The sequence below is a fragment of the Rhinoderma darwinii genome, chromosome 9, assembly GCF_050947455.1.
Source record: "Rhinoderma darwinii isolate aRhiDar2 chromosome 9, aRhiDar2.hap1, whole genome shotgun sequence".
Taxonomy (NCBI): Eukaryota; Metazoa; Chordata; class Amphibia; order Anura; family Rhinodermatidae; genus Rhinoderma; species Rhinoderma darwinii.
In genome coordinates this window covers 43,375,951-43,388,177 of record NC_134695.1, presented here as the reverse complement: position 1 = coordinate 43,388,177, position 12,227 = coordinate 43,375,951, and the positions used below count along the sequence as shown (strand labels likewise).

The window sequence follows — 12,227 nt, the reverse complement described above, 5'->3', positions numbered from 1 at the left end:
CTGCTTTCAAATCTTTGCCTGAGAGAGACTTTGCTGATGAAGTTTAATAACTACCTTGTGTTTTGTTGCTGTGCTCAGTCTTTCCATGGTGAACTTGTGACATGAAACGGTCTTCCACAACCTCACCTTTGTAGCAGAGTTTCCCCACCCAGTTTTAAGCCTCCTGCACAGCTGTTTCTGTTACAGTTAATGAGTGTGTTTCAATTTACATATGAAAATAATGATCATTATCAGCTGTTTGTATAATTAGTTAATCATACACCTGTCTATAACCCTACAAAATCCATGACTTTGTGCAAGTGTACCTAGAAAAAATTATGCTGTTTTGAAGGCAAAGGGTGGTCACACCAAATATTGATTTGATTTTAATTTAGATTTCTCTCCTGTTCATTCATATTATTTAGTTAATTCACAAAAGAAACGAACACTTCTATTTCCGAAAGCATTCTTACTTTGCAGTATTTTTCCACAACTGCCTAAAACTTTTCCACAGTACTTTATATACATACATGAGTATGTGCCACCAACACTTCTGCACTATACTGGGTCATCGAGATCCAACTGTGTCATCTGTTTATTACAGCAGCCATTGCTAATCAAATGACTATGCTTTACCAGAGTTCCCCTTTAATACGTCTGAATAATAATATAAAGAGCTGGATATAAATTCCACTGCACATGCAAGCCTATGTGCAATATAGATGAGACAAGCTGGAGATTTAATGGCCGCTTAAGAATTAAATTGCCCTTGGCCTAAGTAAATTATTTAAATTGCTGGTTGTTGGAAAGGTTACCATCTGGGATTTTCCTGTGTATTTTAACTATTTAGGGACTGATAATGAATGCGGTGCAGCTCAGCAGATGTTGGGCATGTGAATATAACTTTAATAGATTGTTAGCAGTCAGACACAGCAAACCCTAAGGGGCCATTAATGATTAACTGTCATTCTACAAGGACAAGGAGTCTTCAAGACTTTACAATGTTTATTTACTCAGGGCTCCTGTGAGTTTATTCAGCTCGAGTATCTTGTAGATCCCAACAAACGATTATACAATAGTCTGGATTTATCGGATATAGAGTGCGTATGTGAAATTGAATATGTAGGTCAGTGAATGCCATATTGTACTAAGCAGTGGTATAAAGCAGCTCTAGCACATCAGAGGACAGATAGGCCTGAAGGAACATATTACAGATTTATAGAGGACATAATCTAGTAGACGTCAATCATTCCAACATTTGAAACCCAAATGCTAGAACATTTTAAGCCTCACCCATAATCGCCCCAAAAACAGCCCAGAATTTGCTGTTTTTATGCACATTTCCATTAGCCTCACCCATTGTGGGGTCCGATTCACAAGACAGTCCCGTAATAAACAGGTAATATGCATTAAGCGCTGTAAGGGTTAGGCATTGTTGGTTAACCGTACAAAATAAAACCAGAGATAAATGAAGATATATATATATATAATTCCCTAATATAGCTGTCTTATAAGGGTATGTTCACACGACAGCGCAAAATACCTCTGAAATTACGGAGCTGTTTTCAGGAGAAAACAGCTCCTGAATTTCAGAAGTTTTTGCATGTACTCACGTTTTTCGCGACGTCTTTTACGGACGTAATTGGAGCTGTTCTTCATTGCAGTCAATGAAAAACGGCTCCAAATATGTCCCAAGAAGTGTCCTGCACTACTTTGACGCGGGCGTAATTTTACGCGCCGTCTTTTGACAGTGACGCGTAAAATGACAGCTCGTCTGCACAGAACATCGTAAAACCCATTGCAGGCAACGGGCAGATGTTTGCAGACGTATTGGAGCCGTCTTTTCAGGCCTAATTCTAGGCGTAAAACGCCTCCATTACGTCTGAAATAGGTCGTGTGCACATACCCTTAGAATCGTTCCTTTTATACTGTTCTGATAATATCTGGGATTTGAATTTCCATGTGTTTGCCCCTAGAACCTGTCAGCAGACACGGGCTGTTGTTTGATAGTCCATAGTCTGTAAGCAGACACAAGCTGTTTGACAGTCCATAGTCTGTAGTTCATTGGTAGTTTATAGGTAGTGGGATGCAAGTATAATAATGAAACTAAATTGGGAAATATATAGGTGACCCAAAGGTAAGCCTGCACTTTAATCTCCTGCACAGTAAAATGACATATGGTAAGTATGACACTACAGGACTAATTGAACAGATTGCCAGCAATGCTATTTAATATCTCTGCAACCTTCTGCCTTGAAAAACCAATAGCCGCCGGCGCCACTGCTGCACCGTGTAAATAGGAACATATTGAGTAGGAAACTGCTAGTATAGTATGTTAATGGCAATGACGATTTTTTCTTCCAGGAGAGGGCAGTGCAGCAGTCCCAGACACGCATTATGGAATTTGATATCAGATATTTAGATGTAAGTAGAAAATATTTGTATATTTTTCTGTATTGTTTGATCATTTTTATTTGTTGATATATATATATATATTCGATGGGGCTCATATAATTATGCATGTAATTTTATCATATTGATATTCTGTCTTATCATAAAGAGCACATTTCTATGTTTATAGCTTTTCTTCATATTGATATTTATATGATGGCGGCTTTATGTAGCTGTACGTGTTCTCATGTATAGAGAGCTGTTTATAGGTTTACTCTTGTTCGTTTTACCATTTGTGTTTGTTACTCGTTTGTTTTTTCCCCCATATTTTTCCGCACAGCGTCGGATATTGACGGATTTTTATCGTATGTCATGTTTCATGAAGACAACCACTATATGGGCATACTAGGGCATATGGGCGTTATAGACGGGTAACTCTATACCTTCCTCTATAATCCAGGGTGATGACCAACTAAAAGAGTACATAGTTGCGTGTGCCAGGACACTTCTCTGCCTGAGACTACTACATAGTAGGTAGGAGAATGTTCAGGGCACCAGCCCTGCACATTGATAGATCCTCTTTAATATGTCAGGGAATTTCCTAATGGCAATTCTCTCGCTTAGGGCTTGTCCACACGTAGCGGAATTGCTGCGTATTTTCCGTCCGGAATTGCGGGCGGAAAATACAAATCAGAACACAGTAGCAGCAAAGTGGGTGACATTTAACAAATCTCATCCACACGCTGCGTAAATATTCTACAAAAATTGACCTGCGGTGCGTATTTTTCAGACCGCAGCAAATCCTGCTGCGGAAAGTGGACTGAATTGCTGCGTTTTTCAGAGGAGAGATCACCATCTCCCAGCATTATGAAAAACGCAGCAAAATCCGCACCATTTTCTGCAGTAAAAGACGCATTTTTTCGGCAGCGGAATGTCTGCTACTTTCAACGGAATTGCTGCAGACATTTTCTGCAGCAATTCCGTTACGGGTAGACAAGTCCATAAAATGTAGCTCCATCTACGGGATTGGCCACTTCTCCCACCAGAATTTAGGAAGCGACAGACACAGCGAGGAGAGCAAGCTGAGCTGACAATAGTGAAATGGGCACGGCGACCATGGGTACCACACCTATCAGATACTACTGGCATTTCTCAGTGAAAAACCCTTTAAACAATTGCTTTTTATGCTTTGTTGCTTGTGTTTTGACATTTGGATGTTGATTTGTACAATTTCCAGGAGGGTTGGTTGACTAAGAGCGATAAGAGTAGAACACAGAGCGTCCCTGAAGAGAGCACTGACGTAGATTCACTAGGTCCCGGGACAATGAAAGAGAAGAGAAGTGGTGAGAGCATTCATTGTAAATAAATCCTAATGAAACTTCTGCAACTTTCTAGCATACTTTATTAAAGTTTTTAACCATTTTAAAGATCTCTGCTTGCTGTAAGGCCCTATTCACATCAGTGTCGGAAGCTCTCTTAGGCTCCATTAAATTTTTTAATTTTTGATGGACAAAATAACACATCATGCAGCTTTATTTGGTCCAGCAAAATGATGGAAAAAATGACGGAAACCCGACGGAACCCGTTAAAGTGAAAGGGTTCTGTCGGGCAGCAGCGCTTCCGTTTTTCACGTTATTTCGTTCCTCTGATGGAACAGAATAACAGAAATTGCAGCGCAGATGTGAACAGAGCCTTTGATAGTTTTTTATTTTAATTCAGTGTCTAGAATTATCACAATTGCTTTCTACAATGCAAGATGTTTTATTAAAATACACATGCAGGGCTATGAGTTACTCTTTGTTTTACTACAGCCCGTAGTATGCAATCCATGGACAGTATACAGGCTGCTATACACAACAGTGTCTGCTTATAGATATGTAGAAGAATGGCAAGGAGCTTGAAATTACTCGTAGCCCTGAATTTATTATCAGAACTGAACACTATTTTCGGGAATTGATTGTCTGGGAATAAAAAAACAAACTTTTTTCTAACACAGTGCCACATCGGTCCATGGTCATGTCTGGTACTGCAGTTCAGATTTGCTTCTTTGGAAGCGGATGAGCTGCAATACCAGACACAGTGACGCAGCTCCTGGGAAAAAGCAAACCTTTATTTCTTAACCTGGACAAGTGTAACTAAACGTTTGACAAACTTCTGACATGTCATAGTGACATGTCAGAAGTTTTGATTGGTGGGGGTCTGAGCACAGAGACCCCCACCAATCGCTAAATCAAAGTGGCAGTATGAGCGCTCAGCCGCTTCATGTCTGTTCGGCTTTTTACAGAAATCAATGTATAGGAGTACGGGCTCAATAAAAAGTCTATGGGCTCGTACTCCGATGCATCAGCTTTACGGAAAAAGCCGAACAGAAATGAAGCGGCTGAGGTCTCACACAAGCAATTCTGCCGCTTCGTTTTAGCGATTGGTGGGGGTCTCAGTGCTCGGACCCCCTCCAATCCAAACTTCATGTCAGAAGTTTGTCAAACGTTTAGTTACCTTTTAAAGAGGCTCTGTCACCAGATTTTGCAACCCCTATCTGCTATTGCAGCAGATAGGCGCTGCAATGTAGATTACAGTAACGTTTTTATTTTTAAAAAACGAGCATTTTTGGCCAAGTTATGACCATTTTTGTATTTATGCAAATGAGGCTTGCAAAAGTCCAAGTGGGCGTGTTTAAAAGTAAAAGTCCAAGTGGGCGTGTATTATGTGCGTACATCGGGGCGTGTTTACTACTTTTACTAGCTGGGCGTTCTGACGAGAAGTATCATCCACTTCTCTTCACAACGCCCAGCTTCTGGCAGTGCAGACACAGCCGTGTTCTCGAGAGATCACGCTGTGACGTCACTTCCCCAGGTTCTGCATGGTGTCAGACGAGCGAGGACACATCGGCACCAGAGGCTACAGATGATTCTGCAGCAGCATCAGCAGGTAAGTAGCTACATCGACTTACCTGCAAACGCCGATGCTGCTGCAGAATCAACTGTAGCCTCTGGTGCCGATGTGTCCTCGCTCGTCTGACACGATGCAGGACCTGTGAGTGACGTCACAGCGTGATCTCTCGAGAACACGCTGTGTGTCTGCAATGCCAGAAGCTGGGCGTTGTGAAGAGAAGTGGATGATACTTCTCGTCAGAACGCCCAGCTAGTAAAAGTAGTAAAAACGCCCCGATGTACGCACATAATACACGCCCAGTTGGACTTTTACTGTAAACACGCCCACTTGGACTTTTGCAAGCCTCATTTGCATAAATACAAAAATGGTCATAACTTGGCCAAAAATGCTCGTTTTTTAAAAATAAAAACGTTACTGTAATCTACATTGCAGCGCCGATCTGCTGCAATAGCAGATAGGGGTTGCAAAATCTGGTGACAGAGCCTCTTTAAGCAAATTGTCATATATTCTGCATGTTCGCCAGAGGTTAGTTTTGTATATAGACTTTGTGATAGTCTGTCACGAGATGTCTATGCTTTATGTGTCCGTGTGTGGCCACCCAGTGGTTGTGATGTGAATTGTAACCTGTCAAGGGTTCTGCTAGTATTTCCCGATATTGCATTGAATTAGTTTCATGAGAAATTGGAGTCCTTCATCAAATTCAGGCAAAAGTACGGGTGGACACATCTTTATTATTCCTTGACACTGCATTGCCTACTCGACCAATAGCAGGAGTTGTGGGGAGGATGCATGAAGTCCATTTATCTGGGTTTAATGTGGTGTTTTAAGATTGATTTAAAGGAACACTTGCGGCAAAATTGATACATTGTGTTAAGCCATGTACAGAGTCTGCGGGGCGGTGCATGGCACTCGGATTCAATAGATTGCATGAAAAAAAATTTACGTTTTTCCCAGTTTTTCTTTACCATTGCACTCACATAAATATAACAGGGTTTTGGTAAATACTCTACTTATCAAACATCTCAGATGGGTTCACAAACATTTTGTTCCTTTCTGTCCCCCAGCCAGCCTGCCAGTTTCAAGTTTCAAGACCAATATTCACGTGCCTACCACATGTCCTGAACAGAGGGCAGCCAGGAATTATGGGGTCAGCCAGATCCACAGGAATGCAGCAGGTAGGAATGTGTCTTTCTTGGAGCAGACTTCTACCATACATCTCATGCTGGGTTCTTCGAAGGTTCTTCGAAGGTGCAGAGGATTTTCAAGGTTAAAGAGAAAGCAAAAATATTTCAGAATGTATCCACAACAAAAATCTTTGTCACCAACCATGCCTTTAAATCCCGAGCGCAGCCAAAAGGTCCAAGAAGTAAATCAACTTCTTACAATAAAGTCATAAAACAATAAAAGACCTGCGCAGTTCTAGGTAATTGTCACAAATTTAAGAATTGTCAAACTTCAGTTTCCCACTCCTTCCAATCTCGATTTTAATTCCACCATATAAGACACATTGTACAACAAGGACCATGGTTGCTAATAGTTACCGCACCACTTCATGGCCCCGTAATGCCACAAACCCACTAAAAGAGAAAAGGAAATATCGGCCTCCAAGGGTGAAGAATAGCAGCAACCTCGTCTCTCCGCTAACAAATTTATTATACTCACAAAATCATAAGGATAAAAGTCAATGTAGAATAAAAGCAAAATTCAGACAGTCCATCTCGTGGCAAAGCCCAATTTGAATTTTGGCTTCTTCTGGGGCATCTTCCGGGATGCCCCAAAGGAAGCCGAAACTCGAGTCGTGCTTCGCCACGAGATGGATTGTTTGGCGTGATTTTGTTTTTATTCTACATATGCTTTTATCCCTCTGATTTTGGGAGTATAATATATCTGTTTGCAGAGAGACGAGGTTGCTGAGGGATTGTGGCATTACGGAGCAGTAACCTGTAGCAACTGGTCCTTGTTGCACAATGTGCCTTGTATGGTGAAATTAAGTGGAAAAGTGGCGTTTGATTGACCTTCCCTAATTTCGTCTTGATCACCTAGAGCTGTGCAGGTCTTTTATGGTTTTAATGAGAAATGTATAGTTCAGTACATGAATAGTTCTAGGTAAATGAATAGTTAAAATATATCTAAAATAAAAATATTCATGTGTATTACAGTATATCATCATCCAATTGCAGCATATCGTGATGTCATACCTTACAAGAATGTTATAAGAGAAAGCGGCTATATTGCTAATGAACACAAATTTTTGGAGAATTCAGTCCAGTAGAGCAGAAAAGATTCCAGAGAGTGTAGGCAGGACTGGTTCGAAGTGTAAATGGGTCCATCATGGACGACAGAGTCACTGTGGGCCCCCTGTCTACTCCACCCTAAGGTTGGCAAGCATAGAGCATGTTTACGAAGAAGCCCCTTCTCAAGTCCAATAATACCTGGCATCTGCCAAGATTTTCCTGGTGCTGACTGTAGGCTCTATGTTCTTTCGAACTAGACCACAATTAACTGGTTCCCGACCGCTGGCTGTGTTTTTACGGCCAGCGGTCAGGGTTCTTAAAACCCGAGCCATAGACTTTTTACTTTTTTTAACTTGCTGCCCTAGCGATCGGGCAGCTGAATGTCGGGTCTCCGGCTGTCAGTGACTGCCGGGGACCCTGAGGAGAGGATAGAAGCAGCTTTCGCTGCTTCTGTCTTCTCTGATCACTTGTATACAGCGCTCAATAAACGCTGTGTATATGAATAGAGGCAGCGGCCGCGCCGCTGTCTCTATTCCTCCCGGTGTTCATGTGACTGGTCACATGATCGCCGGGTGCCGTTACAGACAGACTGCTGCTGGGTCTTACCTAGACTCAGCACAGCCCTATGAGTGACAATCGTCACTATGAGAGGGCTGATTTCCCCTGTAACTGGGGCTGCTGTGCAGCTCCAGTTACAGTGGAAAAACATGGTGTAAAAGAAAGAAAAAAATATATAAAGTTCCCCAAAGGTCTTTTTTTGACCTTTGAGGGACAGACCAAAGTAATAAAAAAATAAAAGTAAAGTAAAGTGCAAAAAAAATTAATAATAAATACACATAAAATACCCACCCCAAAGAAAACGTTCCCTCCTGCCAATCATTGTCATAACGCTAGCCCGTACCCAATGGCCCTAATATAGACATGTAATATATTAAAATTTACGGTAGACAATGACGATCCCAAATAAAAGGTCTATTTTAGGGTAAAACTATGTTATTACCAAAAAAAAAAAAAATTGCTGAAAAGTAAAAAAGCTTATTTTTTTACTGTTGTTTTCAAACTTTAAGAATAAAAATTCTAAAATAGCAAAAAGGATGTGTTTAAAAATGATAAAAAAAGAAACCTGCATTGTCTACGGAAAAAAACATCGCAAAAATCACGTCGCTAGCCCAACAAATAAAAAAGTTATAGCCATTTAACTAACGAGTGATATAAAGGGCTAAACAATGTCTGGTCTTGAAGGCTCAAAATAGCCCGGTCCTGAACTGGTTAAGAAGTCTTGTAGGATTCTAAAAAAAAATTTTTTTAAAACCATGATTGCCCGAAAGATCTGTTTCGCCTTCACCAAATAATCAGATATGAGATAGGTTGAACTTTATAGACTTTTTTTTCAGTGTATGTAATTATATACAGTTTATTTTTTTAATTATATACTATGTTTGTACTTCAGATTATTTTTCCTGTCCACATCTGATTTGGAGTATAAACTATGTCCAGACCCTGAAAAGAAACAGGGAAACTATTCTGAACAGAGTGACAGAAGGACATCTCAACCAGCTCATCGATACTATGAGGTCCAAATCTGTGCTCTCCCGAGAGGATTCTGAAAATATAAATGCAGAGAGGACGTTAAAAACCAGAACAAGGAAATGCCTAGAAACTTGCTCTGAAAAGGGTGAAGACGCATCCAAAATGTTTTTGGACAGTTTGTGCTCACGAAATGTCATTCATATGCACTCTAGAAATCCAGCATAAATATGAGACCTCACAAAGCCAATTGGACACAATAGAATTGACAAGTTTCTGCTTTTGGGGGCCATATTGGAAAGATTTCCTGCTAAATTTGGTTCTATGTCACACACTGGGGAATTGCAATGTTTCTAATTTATGAAAGGATTGTTCAACAATACAAGAAAAAAATATTGTAAGTTGCACTATGAAAGGTTTATCTCTCAGATGTTAAGCTGGCCATAGATGGTAGATATGGATGACCGGTCGCATGTCTGATTGTTCATAATAATGATCCCCCAAAAATATTTCCAACACAATCATCTTCTGCAATGGAGCAGCATGTCAAGGAAAACCTGGAGAACGGATTTATTTATCCCCCAGGTCTCCAGCCGGTGCTGGGTTATTTTTTGTGGCCAAGAAGGGTGGTGATCTTCATTCCTGTATAGACTATATGGGACTCAATAAGATCACCGTACATAACTGTTAGCGTATGTTCACACGTGCACGTCCGTTTCGGCTGAAATTACGGAGCTGTTTTCAGGCGAAAACAGCTCTGGAATTTCAGACGTAATGGCATGTGCAGGTGTTTTTCGCTGCATCCACTACGGCCGTAATTGGAGCTGTTTTTCTATGGAGTCAATGGAAAACGGCTCCAATTACGTCCCAAGAAGTGACCGGCACTTCTTTGACGCGGGCGTCTTTTTTACGTAAAAAAAATGACCGTCGGCACAGAACATCGTAAAGCGCATTCAAATGAATGGGCAGATGTTTGCCGGCTCATTGGAGCCGTATTTTCGGAAGTAATTCGAGGTTCAAACGCCCGAATTACGTCCGTAAATAGGGTGTGTGAACCCAGCCTTACACTCTACCACTATTCTCTGAATTATTTCATAGTCTCTAAGATTGATCTCAGAGGAGCCTATAATCTCATTAGGTTTTGGGCGGAGGATGATCGGAAGAAGCCTTTAATAACATACAGGGCATTATGAATATCTGATGGGCTCTGTAATGCCCCCGGTGTCTTTCAGGACTTTATTAACAATGTTTTTTTTTTGTGTAAATTTGTTGTTTTGTACTTGGATGATATTTTAATATTTTCGTCGTCCTTGAAACATCTTTTCCATGTCAGGAGTGTTCTGTTTAAGTAGAGAGAGTTGAGAGTTGGTTTGAGGTTGAGAGGGTTGTTTTTCTGGGTTATGTTATTGACTTTCAGGGGTTTTCCATGGACCCAGTTAAGGTGGAGGCCATCCAGGATTCTGAACTCTCAAGCTTATTGTTGGTAGATGCCTTCAATGTGGAAGTTCAGGTCATACTGCCGCAACAAAATGAGGAGGATCACAGGTTGCACCACTGCACCTTCTTCTCCTGAAAGTTGTCTGTAGCTGGGTTAAACTGTGATGTGGGTAAATGTGAGTTGTTGGCTATTAAGGTGGACTTCGAGGAACGGAGGCACTGGTTGGAGGGAGCCAAGTTTCCGGTAATTGTGTATACTGACCACAAGAATCTTTTATATATATTAAGTCGGCCAAGAGGCTTAAACCTAGACAGGCTAGGTGGACATTCTTCCACCTAGCCCAGGCTCCAAAAACCTTAAATTCGATGCTCTATCTTTCAGTTTTTTTACAGTAGCACATGGAGACTCCTGCACCCTCTCCCATCATCACTCCCAGTTATGTCACGGCAGAGATGACGTAGGATATTTCTGAGCTGCTCTTACAGGCTCAAGTCCATGCTCCCCCAAGGAAACCTGCTCAGCTATTATTTGTTCCTAGATGCGTAAGGCTTTCTTTTTCGATCTGTCTGGTGGCCAGCTGTGAGGAAAGATGTAGAGACATTTATTGGGGAATCTGACATTTGTACCCACAATAAGATACGAAGTGCCCTACTCTTTGGTCAGTTAATACCATTACCCACTCCCAGGAGACCATGGACTCACATATCCATGGACCTCATTGTCGAGTTGCCCATCTTAGAGGGGCTGGATACTATATGGGTAGTAGTGGAAAGATATTTATACATAGTAATTAGGCCGCCCCTAAGTCGTCTTTTTTCCTAACTTAATAACCTCAAGTTTGATCATCATGATTTGATATGCCTTGGCAGCAGCTACCTGGCACTGATTACTAAGGTTAAATGTACTGTCCACCAATACCCTCATGTGCCATTACTTGATGGGCTGGCAAGGTTATGTGACTTTGATTGCCACATCAATGCACACACTACGCATACAAAAAAAGGCCTGGGACAGCAGGGAGCAGCGGATGGTGGAACAGAGCACAATTTATAAGGTAAATGTATTACAAACTTTATTATTTTCATATTTTACTATGGAGTCCAGTTATAAAACCCAGGAAAAAAGTATGGCAACAAGTTTTTTTTGTGAAATATATTTTAATTGCATGTTCTTCAGAGCATTTTGCGTCGTCACGTCTCATTAAAACCAATATGTTCATTAGCAGTGAGCTCAGCATGTGGCTTTATTAAGGTCTGACCCCTTAACTCCTGTTCATTCTAATGTCTGCAAAACTAAAAAAAGAACAATACTTAAGAGTTCAATTAAAATTTTTACTTTCTTTTCAAATGGGCACAATTCAGTTCCATATTTACATTTATAGTTTTTTTTAAGTTGAGGGGATTTGGCACCAGCCAAACGAACAAGATAAACCTTCACCTCTGCTCAAATCTGCCGCTATTTTGAGAAAGAAAAAAAGAGAAATACAAAACGCTCCAGGTAACGGAAATGATTTCTGATATATTTAATAATTTATAGTAGGGCATAAATTATTCTTTATTATATACACCTCACCGGCTGCAGAACCTCTCTTTGCAGAGGAATCAGGAGCTTTGTCATGAATCACTCTGTTCTTTATCAAAACTAGGTTGTACAGCACTTGAGGTTAGTATTACAGGGTCCCCGTAATTGTGGCAGCCACAGTGCCCAAAATTGGCCTTGGTCCTTAACCCCCTATCATAAACATACTATTATGCCGTAATAGTGGT

General features: G+C 40.9%; 1 protein-coding gene across 1 annotated transcript in view; it reads left to right on the top strand.

Annotated features, from left to right (window-relative positions):
* LOC142660744 (receptor-interacting serine/threonine-protein kinase 2-like) overlaps positions 1-11,685 on the top strand; it is a 43,718-nt gene extending 32,033 nt beyond the window's left edge. Inside the window, exons 9-12 of the mRNA XM_075837571.1 lie at positions 2,344-2,403; positions 3,608-3,713; positions 6,327-6,437; positions 8,947-11,685. Coding sequence (XP_075693686.1) covers positions 2,344-2,403; positions 3,608-3,713; positions 6,327-6,437; positions 8,947-9,251 — 582 coding nt within the window. The 3' untranslated portion in view covers positions 9,252-11,685. The remainder of the gene's footprint in view (positions 1-2,343; positions 2,404-3,607; positions 3,714-6,326; positions 6,438-8,946) is intronic.
* The last annotated feature ends 542 nt before the right edge of the window (positions 11,686-12,227 follow it).